The sequence below is a fragment of the Brachycentrus maculatus genome, unplaced genomic scaffold, assembly GCF_059751285.1.
Source record: "Brachycentrus maculatus isolate JH-2025_06_01 unplaced genomic scaffold, ASM5975128v1 h1tg000494l, whole genome shotgun sequence".
In the NCBI taxonomy this organism is placed as follows: Eukaryota; Metazoa; Arthropoda; class Insecta; order Trichoptera; family Brachycentridae; genus Brachycentrus; species Brachycentrus maculatus.
The window spans coordinates 282,642-307,354 of NW_028281241.1; the positions used below are offsets into that span (position 1 = coordinate 282,642).

Below are 24,713 nucleotides of genomic sequence, written 5' to 3' on the forward strand. Positions count from 1 at the left end.
ACACAGTAAGGGACATTTTTTTGTAGTAGGTTTTTTTTGCATTTTTGTACTAAGTAGAGTCTACTTAGTCCATAAATGCAAAAAAAAAACTACTACAAAAAAATGTCCCTTACTGTGTTTTTAATTTGGTCAGCCGATATGTAGGTGCCGTTATTTTGATTTGGCCGCGCTATCAGCTGTTTTAAAAATATTTTCAAAAAAAAAACGATCCTCGCATCCTACGCCTCCGTGAAAATGCGAAATTCAGACGTTGCCTCCAGCCTTCAGTCTCGATTCGTCCGCCGCGGGTAGAGTCCGCGCGTCGCGTGTCGCGGACAGAGCGCTCGAACTTATTTTCGAAATATTCCAAAACCTTCAGAATAAAAACAAAACTCTAGCAGCACGTGCGTTCGGCTATCGGATGTTTTTGTCTGCTTTGAATTTAATTATAAAATGTTTTAATTCTCGACCCGTGGCATTGCACAGGCGACATCGAGTGAACAACTGTTGTTTGTTTTGTCAAATGAATTAGATTTAGTTGTTCCAAAATTAAATCGGTGAAAGACGCAAGTCTATGAAAAATTGTGCAATTAATATAAAGAGACAGTGTGTTTTTTTCTAATTTCTTTGAATTTGTCGCGCGTGATTCTGAATAAGTAGGAGAATACAAATATTTGAGATTACGAAATGAAAATCTAATGAATGTGTAATATTACTTAATACTAATAATATTTGGCAAGTATTATATTAAAATTTATGGTGTAATTTTTTTTATGATAAAGTAAATGCCGCTTACCATACTGAAAAATGAAAAAAGGTGTCTTATATTTAATTTTACATTAATACAAATTTTAAATAATAAAATAAAACTTTTATATATTAACTTATAATTTTATTTTTTATAGTTTAATTTAGTTTGTCCGCCTCCGTAGTGCAGTGGTCAGCACGCTTGGCTACCGTACTGGAGTTCCTGGGTTCGATTCCCAGGGAGGGTTAAATAAATGTGAAAAAGGTTATTTTTTTCACTCTTATATTTATTCAATATTACCCTGGACTGTTAACTGAAGCGGAGGGCTAATCACCTTTTCTTTATTTGTTAATGATCAAGATAACACTGCGTTTATATGATGCAGTGCCCTATGCACCATCGGGTGAAGATAAGGGTTTGAAGAAGATAATTTGTGAATATTTTGTTAATTAAATCTTAAATGCAAATAAAAATATAATCTTCCTTTATGCATGTATGATTTCTGCAACTTAAATATATATACATTCATATATGTACACATATCAGCATATTTTTAACCCCTTATATAAAGTGTAAATTAGTGAAATATGAAAATGCGATTTGAGTTCCTTTTCAATTCACTCACATTAATAGTACAATAGTCATATCTCTATTTGCGTAACCGGTTTCTCACATTGTATTGTAGACATCAAGTTCATTCAACACGTTTTTCTCCTTCTCCTTCGAGTCTCCCCTTTATCTGTAATGATCATACTTCCCCTCATTATAACACGTCCTCAAAACCAACGACCAAATAGACGTTGTACAAAAGACACATCGCTCACTTCTTTCAAGAACGTCATAAATCAAAAAACTAGATTTTTCAGGAGAACGTTTTTAAAGTTTGAAAATATAATACAATGTATTAAAAATAAATATTAAGCCACTTATTGAACTTTTTACTGTGCAACAGATCTTTTTAGGTAAAACCTGAAGGTTTTATCCCCATTTGAAAAATATTAAGTATATTTAAAAAAAATAATTAAACAATACATTTACACTTTCTGCCCTGTAGCGGGTAAATATTAAGTTAAAAATATTCCGCTTTTGCTGGGATATAGTACATTTTCTAGGCATTCCGAAAACATGCACAACTGAAAATTTACGATTTGTGATTTATGACGTTCTTGAAAGGAGTGAGCGACATATGAACGTCCAGCATTTTTTTCTTGGGATAAAAGAATTTCGTACGATGAATATACAAATAATAATTCTTTTATTAAATATTTTAATACGTAGAAATGTCTGGTTTTTCTTCGCAATATCTTTTGATATTCCATAGTCCGCCTCGATAGTGTAGTGGTTACCGCGCTAGGCTACCATGCTGGAGGTCTCGGGTTCGATTCCTAAGATGGTCAAAATAAATATAAGTGATTTTTTTCAGTCTTATATTGATTTAATACCACCCTGGACTGGTACATGAAGGGGAAGGCTGATCACCTCTTTTTCGTGTTATTAACGATCAAGATAACACCGCTTCTATGAGATGTAGTGCCATATGCACCTTTGGGTGCGAATAAGGGTTTGAAAAGGATATCTTTAAATGACATAAAATTAGATTTGAAGTGCCATAAAAAACGTAAAACTAGCATATTTTTCGACGGAGAATCAAATCTTGAACCGTTATTTATTATACTACGGAGGGAAAAGAAGTGAATAATTAAAATTACATAATTAAAACTTATGAAAGGAATGCAGGCTGGATTTTTTAATTCCAAAAAACATTGTAAAAATTAATCTAACAATGTATCGCAAACAAAAAAAATATATGCGTATTTACAACCTATTTACATATACACATACATACATTAACCGTTTATTCAGGTGAATTATGATTACCATATTGTTTTCATGTTTACTATTCCTTTTAAAATGTATATGAACTATTTGAAGGGCGAAGTTGCAGCAAAATTTTGATTTACGAACACATTTAAATTTGTAATTGCACGCCATGCAACGTTATTATATAAAATTATGAATAATTAACATAATAAAACACGTTTTTCATTACTCGTACTATAAATATAAGTAGAAAAAGGAGTGATATAAAGTAAAGTAAATAAATAAAATTTTAACTTTTAATATTGACAAAATATTCATATATTAATATTTAAATATCTTTATTATAGGTACAATTACAAAAATATTTTATTATTAAATACTCATAAGATTAATCTTTTATGAGTAGTCAAAAAGTGTCTAAAAGGAATAATATAGACATTAAATCAAATGAAAAACATTATGTAGTAACTTTAATGAGTTATATCAATTTTATTAGTGATCTTTTTAAAACAGTGTCGAAAAAAGTGACAATTTAAAAATAATATCAGTCTTAGTTGCTTAAAACGCTGATACAATGAGTCAATCACAATTAATGATACCAACAACGAGAGAACTAATATAAAGAAGAGAAAATACGCCAAAAGATGTCTACAGACCACGAGATATTAACATCCGAAGCGTCTAAAGACATTTCCAGCTCCGATCTTCTATCACAGCCATGGGACAAACTGCTCGGAGATTCCCCCCGAGACAAGGCCATACCGACCATTATAAGGACCAGGCCTTCGTTCGAGGTGCCTCACACGGATAACGCCTTGAGGCTGCAGACGGACCCGAACAGCCTCAGTCCCAATGTGCCGCCTCCGCCGGGGGTCGGGAGGCTCACCAGGACTCAATCTCTGGGCGCGAGAAGGATTTCAGGAGGAAATGGACTCTTAGGGAATTTCCACAAGCAGCTGAGATTTTCTCTGAGAGGAGACAGGAGCAGCGGGAAGGATGGGCCCGGACCTCTCGCCAGGTAAAAAAATATGTATTCCTCTCGAAAATATGTATTCAATCAATTTTATGATTAAAAAAACATGCATTTATGCAGTGGCGTGCTGTTTTTAATCAGGCAGCAGGGTTGGGTAAGGATAAGGCATAGTAGGCACTGGTCGTGTTTCTATATGGAAAGCAAGTAATCCAGGGTAAGCACTGCTTTTCTGCCTATATAGAACGTACGTCTCTGCATACATGCAACTAAATTTTACAATCAATTACTGTAACGCTAGTGCATTTATTCAAAAGCCAATTTAAATCATCAATATCAATTATTAAATTCAATTTATGACATTAATGTTTTATCATCACATTCTTAACCTTAGGATACTAAACTATCGTAAAAATTACGACGGGAAAATGACGTTTCCTGGAAAAAATAATGTTAGTCTTTCCGCGCCCCCTGTTTCACCGTATCTTCCTTTCGTAGCTCTTTTTTATTATTACGTGATCTTTCTATATATATATATATATATATATATATATATATATATATATATATATATATATATATATATATATATATATATATATATATATATATATATATATATATATATAGAATTTTCTATATATTCTATAAACAGTAATATTCTTTCTAAGAATATTACTGTTACTTCTAAAATAATACAAGTTTTTAAATATCTTAGTTATTCCCGTTTCATTTCTATGTCGTATTTTCTAAGAATATTTAGTAACAACGTCACTAGTAGGATAGTTGAGTAAACTTGGGTTTAATACACATGTACTTTTAAATGCATTTTTTTAACGTTTGTAATATCAATTTTAAACATCTAATTAAGTGTAGTGGATATATTGCTTGGTAAAAAATGTTTAGCTCTCCTAATATTTAAATTTACTAAAATTTGACAAATAGCTCATAAAATAAATTATTGTTTTACGAATTTAAAAATAATCGCCATATTATGTACGCAGTTATTTTTATTTCATAACAGGATGAAACAATTCTTTTTAATCCAAGCTGGTGACTAGTGAGTATTTAAGTTTGTATGCAAAATAGGGAATGATTTTATACCGTAAAATGTATTACCATTACAGAAAAAAATATCAACAATATAATACACAGTCTTACGCCATTTTATTTCTTGGAAATATTTTTAAATACTTCAAACTATACGTAATACGACACAGAGGGGGCAAATGCGATCAGAAGTATACGTTTGCATATGTTACCTTTTTGATTAGTAGTATCCGGTTTTAAAATGTAAAATATTGAACGTCGTTTCGTTCATGTTTTGTTAGTGAAATATTTTAAAAGTAGGTACATATATTCAAATGAAGAATGTTAAAAAATCGAAAATGACGTTTTTAAGCGTTTCCCTGTATGTAAAAATAATCCGGGGTTAAGATTTTGCGTACATCCTAATAAAAGGGTCTCTGCTAAATGAAAGCTTACTTAATCCAACATTAATGGCCGTTATGAACTCATATGTACATATGTGTTATGAGATTAATCAATATATCTAGGAGTTTCGAAATTTTGAGTAGTGTGGTTGTCAATCATGAGTAGAATGGTGAATGTTGCACGCGTGTAAATTTATCACTTAACCAGCCTATAACAGGTCATAATCTCTGTAAATACCTAGACTTCCATATTTTTCATCATCTATATTGAGATGTTAAAAATATGAAGAATGTTTATATTTTTAAAGGCACAGTATTAAGATACTTGACTGTCGAATCACTATTTATAAATGTCTAATGAAATATTAAATTTGAAGAAAATGTTTCTGAGCATTTTTATATACGTATATTCTAAAGTCAAATAAAGTTAAACGGTATTTCAAAGTCACAATTATCGCCACAAACAGATATCAAACAATACACCCTGCAATTGTAATACACCCTATGATAAGTATACCGATAAAATGATGCTTGTATGCGAAAATTGCATATTTTTAATACCATTGTAGTATTTATTTTATGTAAATCGGGTAGTAATAAGGTGTGAACGATTAGATGATACTCAGCACGATAAAATTATACAATACGTAATAAAAATAATAAGTATACGAGTACCTACTGTAAATTCTAAAATAAATAATAAAGTCACGTTTTACGCAATAACAGTCCAAAGATTTTAAAATGATTTCAGTATAATTATTCTCAATTATTTTTATGAAATAAACACAATGGTATTCATTTACAGCATTTTGAGTGTTTCCAAAAACTTGTTCACAAATCTGGATTATCTCCAATTAGGAGTTATTTTTTATTTTTTATTTATAGTTTAAGAATTGGATAGAATCGGGTAGAATTGTGTAAAATGTTACACGTGTGTAAAAAAAGTGACAACTTAAACCAGCCTATGACGATCGTAAGCCCCGTAAATGCCCAGACTTCCATATTCTTCTTCATCATGGATGTTGAGATAATGATATTCCGTTGAAATTTTATATAATATATATGTAATGAATAGAGTAACGCGGGCATATGTTTAAAATATATTTAATCAAATATGTGTATATTCGTATGCGAAATTTCAGATCAATTTATCGAAGTGGGTCGAAACGAAATCATTTGTAGGCGATATTCTAGAGATTTCTGAATAATAGCTATTTAAAAGCTATTAATAAAAATTGCTTGTTTCTTTGTCGGTTTTATTTAATTTGACATTACTTTCCTTTTATTATTATGACAATTATTGATGATTACTGAAGCGTAACTCGAATAATTATACTCGTTGCGGGTTGGTTATATTTTATAATATCTTCTTGGAATACAGTGATTATATTCAAAATAGCAGCACGTGATGACTGGTAATCACACTTATTTTTGCAGTAAACTTAGTATGCTTCAAAAACGTGCTGTTAGCATATCGGTATGAAAGCGTATAGTCATAAATATAACGGAGAAACCCGTATTTGAAACAAATATATTGAAAAGTCATATCCATGTTACAATGTTGATAAAATTTTATTTGTGCGCGTATTTACAATTATCTTTAAAACTTGACCTGGTCTCAAAAAAATCCAAACAAAAAGACACTAAGAAGATCCAAAACCTGTATCACATTTTCATCGCCCCATATTCTCTAATAAATTACCGGGGCTAAATATTTTATTACCTTTGTGTCAAAAACCTGTAATCGTCCATGCACAAATTACCCTTGTGTCATAAACTAATGGCCAACTGAGATTTCAAGTGGGTGAGAGTTGGATGCAGGGAGTGAAGATCAACCTAATATATTTTACTGTATGCACTTGTGATATGAGGTTAAATTTATTTAGGATTAGTGATTACGGACGTTAATGTGCAAAAAACAAGGGACATTTTGAGGGTACATAAACAAACTTCAGAAAATATTTTAGTTTGAAAAATATTTTTAAAAAGGCTTGATAAAGCCATAAATGTAAAAATTAGATAAAGTAAGCAGGAACTGAAATTAATCCATTAAATTTGTTTTACAACTGCGTTATTTTTCAAATAAAAAAAACGGCTTGAACATCGTTAAAATGTATGTCCGAAGCTACCCAACATTTTTTTCTTTCAGGAAAATTAAGTTAATTTGTGGTATCTGTATTTTATTGTTGTGTTTCTTTTTTAATGATAAAAGGAACTCTTATGTTAGTTTTTTATTTGAATTTTACAAAATACCTATTTGTTTTAAAAATATTTAAATGTTTCTCAAGATCTACGAATTTTCCAAAAATGCAAGGAAAATATCGTGCTTTTATGTATCTTTTATTCAAACTTTTCGATACAAAAGGGATTTTGATGTCATAAAATTATATCGATACTTCAAAATCAAAAAAAGACATTAATATATTTGCACCCCTATGAAATTAGCTGTTCTTAAAATAGTATGCGTTGAATTTTCAACAAAGATAGGTGCCATAATATATTCATAGATACGGTTGTGTATGTAATTAGAATATGGCGCAATGCAAGTAAGCAAATGACCCCATATGACCCATTTAGGTCTATGGCACGCTCATTGATAAATTATTTATAAACTTTTACGTCAAATGAAACAGGTATACTTTGATGTCATAATGTAACATATACATATAGTTAGCATAAAAACAAATGAATGTACCCGTCAAACATACATACATACATACATATTTATATAAACTCGTGTGTTTATATATATATATATATATATATATATATATATATATATATATATATATATATATATATATATATATATATATATATATATATATATATATATATATATAATATATATATATATGTATATATATATATATATGTATATATATATATATATATATATATATATATATATATATATATATATATATATATATATATATATATATATATATATATATATATATATATATATATATATATATATATATATATATATATATATATTTATATATTTATATATGTATATATATAAATATATATAATATATATATATATATATATATATATATATATATATATATATATATATATATATATATATATATATATATATATATATATATACATATATATATATATCGTAGTCGTACAGGAGAAAGTGACCAACTACCAAAACGCTAAATGCTCGGGAAGGCCATTTAAGTCACTTTTGCTTGGCAAGAAAATAAACACCAATGCAGTTAATCCTTTTTAACAAGTCAATATATTATACTTCCAAGTTTAAAATCCTTTGGGAGGTTTTTCAGGGCAATATTAAGCCAGTAAGATATCAAATAGTTAATGATCACGTTTTTGTAAAACAATGCACTTGGTCACTTTCTCCTGTAATAAATATACAAATTTTCGTCCATTCAAAATCTTAAATTTTCTAAAGTTTTTCACTGATTACTTTCTTCAAATAATTTTGATACGTTAAAACAGTTTTTTACTGCAATGATAGCGCCATATATTTTGGCAGCGTGCTTCTTGACACCAGCTAAAATATTGTATCCCCACAAGCATTGTGAAATTAAACATAATATAAAAATATATTTTCTTTCTTTTCCATTTAACTGGGCCACAGTCAACAACCCGTGGCACAGTTAAGCATGGGTACATGGGTATATTTAAGCATTTAATTGATGGATTGATTGAATTACCCATTTTGGAAAAACATTGTGATCAACAACACTTTATTATGATTACATGAACCGAACAATCCGCGGGTGGTCGTGATGCGAAACACTGAAAGCTTTCCGAAAATTAACTCACCGAATTAGGTACATTAAATTACGGCTCGTACTACCGGAATGTGTTTTATCCAGTGCTGTACGTAAATAAAGTTTTTGTATGCATTTTCAATATAATTAAAAATGTAAACGTTGGTTTCTTCAAAATTTTATCTTCATAAGTTATTCACCAATTACTTTGACCTTTTAACATAACTCAGCATCGCGAATGCACTGTGTCAGGTATTTTTCTACCGCAATGGCAGTGCCATCTGTTAAACAAAAGAACGACTCACGCAACACTGTTGACAGGTGCTATCACTTAGCATTTTCAATATTTTCGGTTACATGATTGTTTCATTGATTTTTAATATTTTCATTGCGAAATTAAACATATTATAAGTTTGTGCTCTTTGTTTTCTTTTATTCCATTTCACCAGACCGAGTCATAGCATTGCGTTGGCAGGTACAGCTAATGAATAATAAAGAACATATTTTTAACTTTTGATAACTAAATATTATGATCCCAATGCAGAACTAGACAATTTAATATACTATGTGATCATGGTCCATCTCTTTGCTCTTCATTGGACAGATCTTTTCGTTTCTAACCATAACACATCTTTGCATAGTAATTTGCATAGTAATTTAAAATACTACGTTTTAATATGTATTTTGAACATCGCACGAAATCCGAAAATCATAAAAAATATTTTTTTACAACAAATCGACAAAATGTAATCGATAGTAGGTAATTAAAATGCCACAACGAAAAACAAGACAATTGTGAATCGGCACATTGTTGACAATACTAGATTTTTATTTTTATTATGTTCGATAGTTACACTCTTCAGTTTTTACAATTAATTTTTAGAATAATGATCTTTAAAAAAAAACATAAATGGGTATGTATAATTTCTTGATCTAAAAATACTTTAAAATATCTCAAAATTCTAGTTGTTATAGTTCCCGTCGACTATCCTGGGGTTTCATTTGGCATAATGTAATAATAAACATAATACACATATTACACAAAATATTGGTGCGATTAATTACTTTAATGTAAGGTTTTCGCAAGCTCATATATTTCTCATACATTGTCAATCATAGAAACATAACCTCAAACATTTACTTATTCTATCGCAAACATTGCCTTATATTATCATCGGATCTAAAATAAAAATAATTTAAGAGGTTAAAAACAGTCAGGAGTTGAAATCGATTTGGTTTGCTCAAAGTTCAAGACTGATCTTAATCACTTGGCGGATTTCGTTCGAACTTGACCAGAAAATTTCCATTACTGTGTTACAATTGACAGCAGTGCACTTATACTTTAACGATGTGAATTATAACTCCGTAGGAAACTATAAATCATAAAACGAAGAATTCAGTGGAAACCGAATTCTTCGTTTGGAATCTACATTTAACATGCGCGTTTACTTTCAAAGTATACACGAGAGAATGAAAAACTTCGGAAATCGGTTGCCGATAGTGGCTGATGCATCGTCACCGAATTGATCAATTACGGCTCGTATTGATATAGAAGGCGCTGGCGGGTTTCATTAGCAGCACCGCGATGAGTAGGCAGTAGGCAGTAACCCCCCCACATTGGGTCAATGCTTGCCACTTCCTCTGACATAATTTTCTTGGCGCAGAGTTATTGCGCGCGATGCAATTATGGAAATGGCCGCCGACAGTCGTCAACTTTAAATCTGGCCGACAGCTACTGCATATCCTGTCCCGCGGACTAGATTCCGAAATCTAACAGCCACTATTAGAATGACATCAGTTTTACGAAATTTAACTACAGCCAATATACTCGCTGTAGTTGAACTTGCTATACTCGCTCCCCTTACTAAATATCCTATTTGCGTTTGCACACATTTAAGTCCCTTCATCTTCATGAGCCATCTGTCCTCCACTGCTGGATATAGGACTTTTCACCTTCTTTCCATTTCCTCCGGTTGGTTGCTGCTTGCAGCCAGTTTCTACCCCCCACAGCGACTATGTCGTCGGACCATCTCTTTTGGGGTCTTTCGACACCTCTTTTGTTCTCCCAAGTTCTCTAGAGTAAAATTCTTAGAGTCCATCTTGTGGTGTCCTGTCTTGCAATATGTCCTGCGCATTGCCATTTGAGTTTTGAGTCGTACTGAATTGTATATTTGCGAGTACACTTTTAAGGACCGCCTGTTTAATATATTTTTCATGCATTTACGGAGGGGACTATATTCTCGTTCGATGAGAATTTTTGTGTGCCACTACTATCATCACGTCGTTTCATTGCAGGGGTAGGCAGAGAGGATGTAGCGCCACACTCGTCTGTTTTGACATACACTCTTAGCCTCCGTCACATCCATACATCTAGTCACGTAGACTTTTGACGCGACAAGATTTTAAGTTCTGATTGGTTTGGTCATGCCATTTTTTTAGCCGTCCTCGTTATGTTTTTCCGTTCATATTTGTCAAATATACTTTCATAGATATTATCTCGTTATCCATTCGCTCCATATATCCTTACCACCCTAAATATTTTTTCTTAATCTTTTCAACTATCATTTACATTATGTTTTATTACTTTTATATTGAATTCAGCCTTACATTATGTTCTATTACTTTTATATTGAATTCTGTCATACAATGGTTTTCCTCACATTCGTTTGAGGTAACGACGTACGACAGAATATCAAAACGAGAAATTAGGAATTAAAAGTAATTCATCTTTGATACTCCTGTAAAATGAATAAATCGTTTTGTTTTATGGATAAAAATACCATACAATATAAGGCTGATGAATTGATTACAACTGACGTCCTTGACTGACAGTTATTTTATGTTAAGTGTAATTTGCAGCAGTGTGCATGCTGTATGCAAATATAATATTTTTTGTTTTCGTTTTCAGCGGAAGATGTTCATTTAGTCCATATCCCGTTCATTATGGAAGTTTAACCCAAATAAATTACAATTATTTTGACGTGTTAATCTTCCACGTGCATATTGCACATGGGGAGAACATTATTTAATGGCCAATTTCTGTGTTCTGAACATTATAATAATATCCTCGCGTCGTAAAACCCGGCTTGACTGCTGAAAATAATTTCGACAAGAACTGCTTGCGGTTAGTGATTATGTGGCACTTTAACCCTTTCTCCTCAGAATTGTTTTACTCTCAAAACGTATTGATCACTTGTTTTAAGGACAGAGATCTATGATCACTTTTGATCACGTGTTTTAAGGGTAGAGAACTATGATCGTGTGTGATTATGTGTTTTAAGGATAGAGAACTATGATCACGTGTTATCACGTACAGAACTATATTCACGTGTTTAAGGGAAAGAACTATAATCACGTTTGATCACGTGTTTTAAGGATAGAGAACTATGATCATGTGTGATCACCTGTTTTAAGGATAGAGAACTATGATCACGTATGATCACCTGTTTTAAGGATAGAGATATGATCACGTGTAATTACATGTTTTAAGGATAGAGAACTATGTTTTTTTCGTTATCATGTCTGGAGGAATTATTTTTGCCGGATTTTATACGTACACCAAAAGCATTTTAATTATATAATAAAATAACAACTTTTTAGTTTTTTCCACATGTATTTTATTTCACCGGGTTTCGTCATTACCGACATCAGTCTGAAATTTAATAACTTTACTACGTTCTTTCAACCTCGGCTAGTTATAACTTCAGAAAGGTAAAAATCGTTTGTTTTGGTAAATTCTACTCCAATTTTTCGTTCTTAATTTATTTTGACTCTATCCTTGCTGTAGTATTTTACAAAAATGGCGCTCTATTATTATTTTTAGTGTCCAATTACATATAGTTTATTTTTAATTATCAGTTTATCGAAAATATGTCTCTTTCAAATATGTATAGCCTAAAATTATATGCTAAGTACGAATTTGTTCAAATTCAATGCTTGTTATATGTTTGTAAAGCTCTAACATTCAAAATGTTAACATTTTTTTATATTTCTACACATAAAAATGGGTACATTATTTGTCAAACACAGTTGCGTGCTTCAGGAATTCTAAATGTCTCACAACGAAGTTAAGAATAATGTTATTTCCTTTATAGCAACATTTATTATGATAATGCAATTGCGGAAATATCTTGTAGAATCCTTGTGTTAGTGATCGTAATATTTTCATCTGCGAAACAGATGAGACCTTAGCCCAAATTGTAATTATTGTATCAACTCTGCGAGCTCTATTTTTGCACCTTAAGGATAAATATGATAAATACTTATACACTATGTCAGAATTTCATGAAACAATGCAGAAGTTTATGCAAGTAATCTATGCAAGTATTTCAAAAAGGTGGTATTAATCATACATTATTATCTTCTTATTTAAGACTAGCTGCACCCGACCACGCGTTGCTGAGGCTCAGTTTGGTTAAAGGGAAAATAAAGAAAAAAGAAAGTACACATTTTTACATTATATGTTTAATTTCACAATGATTGTGAAGCTATGGAAATATATAAAAAAATCATGTGAAACAAAAATGCTGTCGAAAACACTGAAAATGCTAAGTGACAGCAAGTATCAGGAAGCACGCTGTCCTCCATGAACAATGTATATTATTGGGATTTGATTGTTTATAATTGTTTTAATGTGATTTTAATTAGTCAAAACCTATTTGTATTTTGCAAACTTTATTAAAATATATTTACATTATAAATATATTTACATTCAATTTATATTATATTACTTTAAACATTCAATTATTGGAAGATTATATCTGAATTTCAATAAGCACATTTTGAAAAACGTTGAATCCCTACTGGCGTTTTTATTCTTTTTAATATTCTAAGGTCTTCTATATTAGGATTTTTATTTATCTTCAGTTCATTTTGGACAACCAGATCATCCATATTAGTCTTATTCTTCCTGGCTCCATTCCAATTAATCGTCTTTGTTGACTGTTGGGGTCAGCTCTTCTCATCCTCAGCTTGTAAGTCCTTCTGTCATGGGCAACGTCACCTAGGCCATGCCATCGAATCGTGTTTTTTTAATGCAGCATTTAGGAATCCTTGGGTTTTTCTCTAAATATCTTTTGACGAAGACCATGGTGTTTGTCACATTTTAATAGTTACAATTTATTGGATTTTAGTAATTACGGCACTCAAATTATTTAAAACCATCGAGTTAAACATTTAAAAGTTTGTACTTGTATTTTAGTTATAATACTTACCAAGGATAGGATTTGAAAGTAATAGTGTGATGAAATTTGACAAGTAATTGAACAGTTTAACGTTGTCTTAAGTTGAATCTAAGTATCGGCATTCTTACAAAATATATGTTTTCTTTGTTGAAATTCAACCCAATGATTTTGTTTGACTTCTAATTTATCTATCTTGATCTTAAATCAATTGTTTGAATACTCCATCATGATAATATGCATTTGTTTTCATCTCTTTCCCGCCATTAAATTTTTCGAGTTATTGGTAATGTTTTGATTTCAGTTGTTTAGTGTTTTTTAGCCTAGTGCTATTACCATTGTGTCAAGAGACCAATCAGTCGCCAAGACTGTATTCCAAAATTAGCCCGTCTCCCAGTCACAAGGAGTGTCGGGATGATGCCAATACTCCCTATAAATGCCTACTCATTACACACGACACTGTCACGTACACTACACTCCTTATTCAACGCATATTTAGTATCTGCATCGCACTACTCGTGTTAAGTAAAACTCGAGTAGTACTGAAAACGCTTAATGGGCTAGAAGTGTAAAATTAATTTGAAACGTCAAATTACTAACGTGTTTCAATTGTTTTAGTCAATTTTCAAATAAAGAATTTTGTTGAAATTTATTTTGTGCACTTAATACTAGGTACCTACCCGGTACCTACCTAATGTGATTTCTTAAGGCAAAGATATACCCTGATTTTTTAAAAACATCATTACGCTGTCAATCGTTTTTTTTGTTAACATTACGATGTTTTATTATTAAGAAATCCGCTGATTTATTAAGTCGACACAAAATAGGAATTAACTATTTAAAAATATTTTACAAATGGTGATTTTTTCTTTTCGGTCAATGGATAAAAATAATCACTTCAAGTGATAATAAACCGGTAAAAGTATTAATACAATTCTGCGTATCAATTTAATTAAATGGTTGAATTTGGAAATATTAACTAAAATAGAGTTTTGTTTAATTGATCTATTATCAAATACGTTTGTTTATTTTTCCAAACAATACATTAAAAGGTTTTTTAACATATTATGTTATATTATACATATTACATGCATTTCCTGAAAAATCATACGAGTATAATGTGCTTAAAATCTTGACTACTAATGAAACGTTGGATAGTCTTAAATTACACTAATTACATTATAAATAAAAATTGCTCCATGAATTTATAAAAGGATCATTCGTTGAAAACTCATAAAGTTGAGTAGGTGTCTACAAAATAGTAAAATCAAAAGCATCTAGTCGGTATTCGCACTGGCGGCTTTTTGAAAACATTAAACATAAATGCGAGTGCATAGTAATGATAAATTAATGTACCTCTAATGACTTGATGCGGCTAAAGGACCCGACAAAGCCGAGATCCAAAAGCGTTACCAGGAAGTTATAATAATATTAAGTATGAAGAACCGGGGTACCTAGTTATTTACGTATCATAAAGTTATTTTTGCGTCCATGTTTTTTTTTACAATTCTTTTAAGATAAATTGATAACAGAGATCATTGATAGTTAGACCGCTGACACGTATTCCATATTTCTAAGTACCGTAGAACGGGGCTACTTGAACTTTGATGTGTTAATTGAGCCCAGTACAAAAAAGAGATTTAAATCTGTATTTAGTCTACAATAATGAACGTATCGTGACAATAAGTGTCACCTGTCAGGGAAACATTGAATCATGTCGATACGTTCATTATTGTAGATCAAATACAGATCTAAATGTTTTTTTGTAGGTACTAGTTTCAAATAACACATCGAAAATGAAGTCCCGTTCTACGGTTTAGTATTTTATTTTTGTTTGTAATTTTTTTTTAATGTTTTCAATGTTTTTAAAAAAAAAATGCTTATTGACTTAGAAAATTCCCCTAGCCTATTATGTACAAGGATTTATAGCATATTTGTTTTTATGTCATAAAAATTGTAGTGTATGTGTATGGTAAATAATTAATGAATAAGATACAATACAATAGAACCAAACAATACAATAGTCACAATACAATAGAATAGAGACAGTGGATTCAACATCTTATATCAATCAAGATTTGTCACAAAGTTTGTAATTTGAAAACGGTTGTACTTTTACATATGAGATTCATACACTAATCATATTTAAAATAATGATCAAACGGTGCAAAACTTTTAGCCAGCTTTATACAAAATATAAAAGTTATGACAATAATTACCATGTAATTCTACATCAAAGTTTCTAAGCTTGATTCCACTCTGTAATAAATCGATTCGTATTCTTAAACAAAAGGCACTTAGATTTACATGAAATTAATATAAAATTGATTATTTATATATTTTTTAATCATAAAAACACAAATATTTTTTGTGTAAAAAAAATAAACAGCCAAAAAGATACTTGGTGGTATTAATTAATAAAGTAGTTCAGTAGTACCTGAAATTAAAGGAAAATAAAATATATGTATTCCCAGCGAAAAGTTAACATTTTATTATGTGGCTAAACATCTCAATAATGTGAGAATATTAAAATTTTTTAAAAATCTTGCGACGTCACATTATCTTTTTGTACCATTATTGAACCCCATGGATATGCCTATCTACAGACGTTGAGTAATTACAAATATAGACGGCAACCAATATTCTTCTTCATCTTTTTATGACTTTTTACCCTTCTAGAGTGTTTCAGCCAATGGCAGCCATTTTAAAATCATTCTAAATAAGTGTTTTATTCACGGGGGGCTAAAAGAAAGGTCTGTGAGTCAGAAAATACAAAATGAAATAATATTTTTTACTTATTGTATTCAATGGATTTAACCCCTAAGGGCGATATATCAAGATAATTCGTTATCCTAACAAAGACGATACTCTTTTTAATACGAAGGGTATATGAAGGTTTAAGCATTCACAGAAGGATTTGGCATATAACACATGATATGACTAATAGGGGTAGGCAGAATAAAAAGAACGCCACACCAATATGTCTGTACAAACAATCTTCGCCTCTTCCACATTCATGCACCTCCTCATACATACACGCCGATTCCGATTCCGACTCCTAACTGACTACTTTCAAGTAATTGAAATACTCGATCATGCCATGTTTTCTTCGGTTTTCCTCTGCTTCTATCGTCAACCACATTAGTCTCCTATTTTGTTTTAATATCCTTTCTTCACTCATTCGATTCACATAACTAAACCATCTCACACATAACACACTTAAAAAAAATCTTGGTTGTAATAAATAGTATTTTATATTCAAATGACTAATGTATGTATTTTTTATATTACATTCATAAATTAATTGACTTGTTACAAGCATAAAAATAAAATAATACTGAAATTTTACCATTTCCGCGAATAAAGTTTCCAAAAAGATGCATATGTTGTTTGCAATAATTTATCTGCATTTTTAATTAAATATTTTTGTTAGAATAGAAAAAAAATTATTTTGTTTTTACATAGACAAATTTAAAAATTTTACCTGTCGATGAAAACGTCTGTAGTTTTCGAAACTGGTCGTGTGAAATAAAACTCAATTAGTGGTCTAATACAATTGTTTAATTTTTAACAATTTTAATATTCGGGTTTATTATTTAATATGCATGTTTTTTTATGCTTTTAACATGATTTTGTTACTTTATTTATTTACGGGATTCGGACCTCACATACAAATGAAAGAGTTTCCGCTTAATAAAAGTTTTCCTTATCCTAACATATACATATATCTAGAATTAATAAATATATCAAGAAATTACAAGAATTTGAGTAGTGTGGTTGTCAATCATAAGTAGAATTGACAAATTTTATACGTGTGCATCACTTAAATCGCTTAAACTAACCTATGACGGTCGTAAGCCCTGTAAATGACAAGACCATATATTCTTATTTAAATACCTATGTTAAAATGTCAAAAAAATTATTTTGTTAGTTATCCAGTTTGAAGTACAGATTTAAAAAATGATTCCGTAGGCGGAACGAGACAGAATATAGAAATAAAACGTACAAAAGAAAAGGAAAAGTCAAGCAAGTCTGCTCCACTTGGCAGTGAGAGCGTCTGTTGACTCACGACGGAAAGATATTCAAAGAGACGAGAAACCTTCTGAAAGCTGTGAAATAAGTCAAATACAGAATAATACACTTTTTTACTACTAGCCAATAGCTTATCCGATTATTATTCTTCATATTTTAGCACAGCAAAATGGATCCAATATAGCAAATATGACTAATAATTAAGCCGGGGAAATCGATATGCCGCAACTTATTTTTTTTAAACACAGGTAACATTTAACGTAATTGTTATTTTTTTGTTGCTAAAAACACCGTTTTTGTATTAATTTTGTTTAGTTTATTTCAATATAAATAAACTGTTTTCAAAAGAGAAGAGTTATTGAAAGCTAAGGAGCTCAAAAAATCAAATTCCAGTACATAAACTAAAAAAAAATGTGCATGGAATAAACGTGTGACTTAGCACGCATTTGGTCGTGTACTGAATTGCATATATCGCTTGCTCCTTTCAAGAACGTCATAAATAAAATAAAAACTTGATTTTTCAGGAGAACGTTTAAAGTTTAAAAATATAATACGATGTATTCAAAAATAAATATCAAGCCACTTATTGAACTTTTTACTGTGCAACAGATCTTTTTAGGTAAAACCTGAAGGTTTTTTTCTCCACTTGAAAAATATTTAGTTTATTTGAAAAAATTATAAAACAATACCTTTTCTTCGAAATTCAAAAACAAAACACTTTCTGCCCTGTAGCGGGTAAATATTAAGTTAAAAATATGCCTCTTTTGCTGGGATATAGTACATTTTCTGGGCATTCCGAAAACATGCACAACTGAAAATTGACCATTTTTTATTTATGACGTTCTTGAAAGGAGTGAGCGATATGAGAACCCTTAACATTACATTAATCAGTGATCAGAACTTTGATAGCAATAATTATAATTTTGATCATTTATCGAATTAATTTTGTGGGTCATACATATATTGGGATTAACGATAGTAAAAAAAAAACATGCCACGGTTTTACGTTCTTTAAAGTTTTATATTATCCACTGACACTTCGTGATGAAATTGCATTTTTAATTTATTATTAGATTAAAACCAATATTTTTAGCTTTTCCACTTTTTTATTTGACCAGCGTTTTCGTTACCGACGTCGTTACCGACCGTTACCGACATCATCAGACTGGTCAGTCTGATGATGTCGGTAACGACGAAACCCGGTCGCTGGTCAAATAAAAAAGTGGAAAAGCTAAAAATATTGGTTTTAATCTAATAATAAAAAAAAAGTTCTTTAAAGTGTTATACGTTTATTTTAACAATAAAAAATAACTGGTGGTTTGATTTTTATGTCTTGTATTACTTGTCATAAAGATTGTTTGTTAATAAAATCGAAGAAAAAAAGAGTTGTTATAAACCACATTTTTCATACTACAGTAAATTACTTAATGGTCTCGCTTAGTCCCTAGATATTTAGTTCGTCGACGCATAATATTTTATGTAAATAAATGATACATTCGACATTCTTGTTTTCTGTAAGATTATTGCACGTTTTTCTAAATGAGATCACGATTTTCTGAACCAATTCTCATATTGGTAATCTATTATGTAAACATGTCGCAAATACAGACAAACTTAATTCGTAAAACTGTTTGTAACCCGAAAGAATTTTTCCCATCATAAACAAATCCCACCAGGAAATGAGTCTAGAAATCGTCGTAACAAGTTAGGAATCCTATACAAATAGCAATTTACCCTACACACACTGCTCACGGCATCTGATTGCTGCATCTAAGTCTAATTGACGATGCGTACAGATAGATATATGTAATACAAATATTGATCGTACAAAATTGAAAACTGCTGGCCGTCGAAGGCTCTTGTCTGATAGCCTAGGCATCTGTGAGCACAAAGAAAATGTAAAGGAAAATTAATCATTTACTTGCTTAAATTGTTTGGCCATTATCGAATCACCATAATAGAATTTTGAAAGCACTTTTTTATGTGGATCTACTAGATGCCTGTGCCACAGCATCTAGATGCATGTAAAAAATATAACTGAGTTAAAAACCGACATTGTTTGACAAGCGTAGGATGAATTTCGAGAAGACTTGTTTAAGTTGAGATTCGAGATTATTTTAACAATTTCTGAAGGGCAATGATGTCGGTGTTGAAAAAACTGAAAATGCACATTCTCGATATATCATATCTGTTTATGTTGGTCGGAATCAGTATTATTTCAAAGTAAAGATTTGATATAAATATACACGTGTATAATGTTAACTAATAGTAATTATACACATTGTCGTATCAGCTTGGATACAATACGGAAGTTGATTTTCAGCTCAGTTTCAAGTTATATTTATAACCAATAAAATATTAGGTGCTATTCGTATACCAGGAAATCAGAACTTATACCAGGACTTTATGTAGTGTGTAACTTTCTGTCTATGAGTTCCTGTCACACATACACCGTCCAGATGTTGAGGCCCAATTTAGAATGCATTTTCCCTTCAGTTTAATCTCCTCAGATCTTCCTAATGGCTGTGTTCCTGTAACTAGAGACAATCTCAGGCCACCAACGTAATAATTTCTTCAGCTGTCATTCTTAATACGACGCAACAGTAGTTTAGTCTATAAACGCTATCCATAAAATATGATACATTAAATTAAATTAAATCTGAGAAAACAAGCTGCATATCGACTTTTTCTATCTAAAATTGTTGATATAAAGAGCGATTTGCAAAAAAATACACATAGTCAAGAAAAAAAATAACGAATATGGCAATTCGAGGACACTTCAATAATTAATCGGTCCAAAGTGTAGTTTTATTTCATCAAAATAATAAATATGATGCAACCGATAACACAAAATTAGAATGTTCACTTTTTATACATTTTGTGTTTATCATTGTTTTGAATATAATCAAGTATTTTGTGTTTGTAAAGAATCAATCAGTGCCTACTTAATTTAAACACAAAACTGAGTGTTGATAGCTAGGTAAGCTAGCGTTAAGAAGTTGCTCAAAGGGAGGTATTTCCACTTGAGAAAAAAACGGAGAGAAAATAAACATTCTAATTGAATGTGCATAGCTTTCGTAACTATATTATGCCGCCCAACGATACTAAAATATTTTCAGAAAATGCAACAGTATTTATAGATATTTCCACTGTGTGCTAAGTGGAATTTTCGAAAAACTGTGTTCACATAGATATATAAATATTTATTTGAAAAAAAAGATACTATAAAACTTTATATTAGTTCATTTACACACGTTAGTATGATTTAAGGCGGTGCTTAGTGTTTCCATTTAATATCTGATCCCTTAACGTAAAGTCCATTTAAAGAAGATATTAATAAAAATTTCACTCCTTCTATCGTGCCTTTACCCATTTTTAATAATATTTTTTCTAGTAAAGTACCTACCATAGCTTTGTACCCCCACGTGTTTACATGTAACTCGTGTAAATAAATATTAACCGCCTCCGTAGTGTAATGGTCAGTACGCTCGGCTGCCGTTCTGGAGGTCCCGGGTTCGATTCCCAGGGGGATAAAATAAATGTAAGTGATTTTTTTCACTCAAATATTTATTCAATATTATCCTGGACTGGTACCTGAAGCGGAGGGCTGATCACCTTTCCTTCATGTATTTACGATCAAGATAACACTGCGTTTATATGATGCAGTGCCCTATGCACCATTGGGGTGTAGATAAGGGTTTGAATTGAAAAAAATTAAATATATATTATGTATAATGTGTATCATAAATACATAATGTATATCATAAACGCCCCCTCGTCGGGTTAAATGCTAAATCGACATCTATCCTAAAAGGTATGTTATTTCATAACATAAAATAGATCAAAGACGTTTGCGTTTAAAAAAAATGTTTTTCAGTATGTCATTTATTGATCGCTGAACATCATTACCAATTTCGCTATTATATTATATAATAAGCGATGGAAATCATGTCATTTTACAAGTTATTTAACAGATGAATGATTTCCTTTATTGAAATGAGGTATATAATAATAAAACCCTTATCCGCACCCCAATGGTGCATAGGGCACTGTGTCATATAAACGCAGTGTTATCTTGATCGTTTACACATGAAGGAAGGGTGATCAGCCCTCCGCTTCAGGCAGCAGTCCATGGTAATATTGAATAAATATTACAGTGAAAAAATCACTTATTTTTATTTTACCCCCCTTGGGAATCGAACCCGGGACCTCCAGAACGGTAGCCGAGTGTCCTGACCATTACACTACGAAGGCGGACAAGATGAGGTATAGCCACAGATATTCCCGATTTGAAAATTATCAAAAATAATAAATAAATAATTGGCAAGTAACTTATTTGACATTGCGATTGTTTAAAATACTTCTGTGAAAATTAAATGCATTTAAGCAACAACACTTTTAGTCATTTATTTAGTCGCACGACATTGTTGCATGCGACGTGTTGCCTAAATATTGCCTAATTGCACTTGTAGGCACCTGGCGAGCCATACTAGATAACGCGTGCACAAAAATACATAATTCATGGTTACAAATTGCCGAACATCTGCAATGAATAGACAAGCTCTCGCGTTTGGAGAAGTAGCTAGAGTAGTAGTGCGACTATTTTGACCGGAAAATACTCACATGTAGGTAATTTTTATTTCCTAAGGGAATCATACACAATAGTATTTTACAACTTATTCAAGCTACTGGGAGTACGGGTTTGGAACCACGAGTACCATGGCCATTACTGCTATTTAAATTATATTTTCTTCCGAAATAGAACAAACTATTCCTCCTCCATTCCTTATGTCATTTGCATCACATTCTACTTTTTTACACAAAAATCTTGAGCGCAGGTTAATTCCGTTGACTTTACATTATCAAAAATCGAAGTAATACAGCGTCGATCTGATGAGGTGCCCTATGCACCTCTTGAGTGCGGAAGAGATTAGTAGAATTACATTTGAACTGCGACGTGACAGGATATGTGTTTTGACGAGTTTTAAAGTCATAGAAACTGAGTGTCGTTCTATTTATGATACATGTGTATGTTGTAAAATAGGTCTCTCTCGAACCATTACAGCTTTGCGGTTGCGGAAAATATATTGACGACAGCGATTTCTGAGATACAATACATACCACCTTGAATTGTGGTCATTCGGTTGTTCCCGTTATCAAATCTTGGCCATTTTTTCATTGATCAATGATACCTGCGCGAAAACCGACTTGGACATCAATAAAACGGCGCAAGTACCCGGATTGTGCAATTCGCGATTGTCACTTACCTAAGCCAGCTGTGCGAGCCAAACTTTCTTTAATAGATCGAGACATAAATAATGATGCCAGAGATACTCGTTCGTCCCGACTGGTACAGGAATAGATACTCAAAAATAAGCTAACATTTTGAGACCTGAACCTTTGCCTTCGATTTTCTCAGTACAATGGGCTATTTTTGATTGGTACTCTCAATTAAAATAGACAGAGAACAATCGGAGAAAATAAAGAGTTGGTACTAGTTACAAGTGTCAACATAGAATCATCGGAATAATGTATACCAATATATGTATATTTTTAATTTACGTATGTAAAAATAAACACACCAGTGAATTGAGTAATGTCACTCTACATTTCTTTTGAAATATCGTATCAATATTAAATTTTCCAAATGATTTTTTTTTATAAATTAGCTGAGGAGAAATAGTTGACGTAAATCGAAAACCTATATTATAAAAAATATTTACAATTTATTATATCTTGTTTTATAAATAATAACATAGGTAAGTTTGTATTGCTTTAACCAAAAAACTTTATTCAAATGAATATACATATGTTGGATATGACTCGGATGTTTGTATTGTCCATATCGGCGTAAGGGGTGGGGGTGGTTTAACACTCCGTATACGTCCTATGCGGGTAATTATTATGGAAACACCTATACGTGTGTGTATAAATCAGTCATAACATTTGTTTATTTACTATAAAAAAATGTTTCTGAAATATGAATATATTTTTTGGTTAATCATTTTTCATTTCTTTGCTGTTTGTAAGGTTTTCTCTAGTTTAAAATATTTATACTGAAAAAAAAATCATTAAAGATCGTAGATTTACTAAATACAAAATATATTATCGTGAGGAATATGGTTTCCGATCTTCATAATACGCTTTCAATAAATATAATATGGTAAATGTTGTGATTTATTGTTATTCATTATTGACAGTTTAAAATACTCATCCAACAAATATTGATTTTCTCCGTGTATCCTGTCATACCCTTCTTGAATAACAAAACCCACGTGGTTTTTCCTTAAAAAGTTCTCGGTATGTTTCCACTTCCACTGTTTTCGGAGTTGGTCAATAAGATAAACAAATTGTAGATAAATTTTATCAACTGGTTACTAAATAATTAGTGCGTTTTGGTGCTTCGTTCAAACTTCTCTTTCCGCAAAATATAATTTTGACTAAATTCTTCTGCGAATGGTCGGATATATGTAAGTAAGCGGTTCAATCTTTTGTATTTAAGTTTAATATAACTTTTACAATTGTTGAAACCATTTCAATATTTTGTTTATCTTCCACATTTATCATTAAATTTGATTCATTGTTTTAAACAAAAAAAAGAGGTAAATTTTTTTTTGTTTAAAATGCTTCTTCCCGTTTCTGTTACATACAACTTTCAGAAAATATTCCAAAACCCTTTTTTAAAAATTAATTAAAAAAAAGTATATACATCTATAAAAAAGCTCATTACTTTGCTCATACCTTTTTTATTTGAATATCTCAAAACTATGGATAGATCTATATCAAATTAAA

General features: G+C 31.0%; 1 protein-coding gene across 2 annotated transcripts in view; it reads left to right on the forward strand.

The window, feature by feature from the left end:
• Nucleotides 1–265: 265 nt before the first annotated feature.
• Nucleotides 266–24,713, forward strand: part of Irk1 (Inwardly rectifying potassium channel 1) — a 50,627-nt gene continuing 26,179 nt past the window's right edge. For both annotated transcript variants that reach the window (XM_088272341.1, XM_088272342.1), the window contains exons 1-2: nucleotides 266–714; nucleotides 2,896–3,566. In XM_088272341.1, coding sequence (XP_088128467.1) covers nucleotides 3,193–3,566 — 374 coding nt within the window. In that variant the 5' untranslated portion in view covers nucleotides 266–714; nucleotides 2,896–3,192. The remainder of the gene's footprint in view (nucleotides 715–2,895; nucleotides 3,567–24,713) is intronic.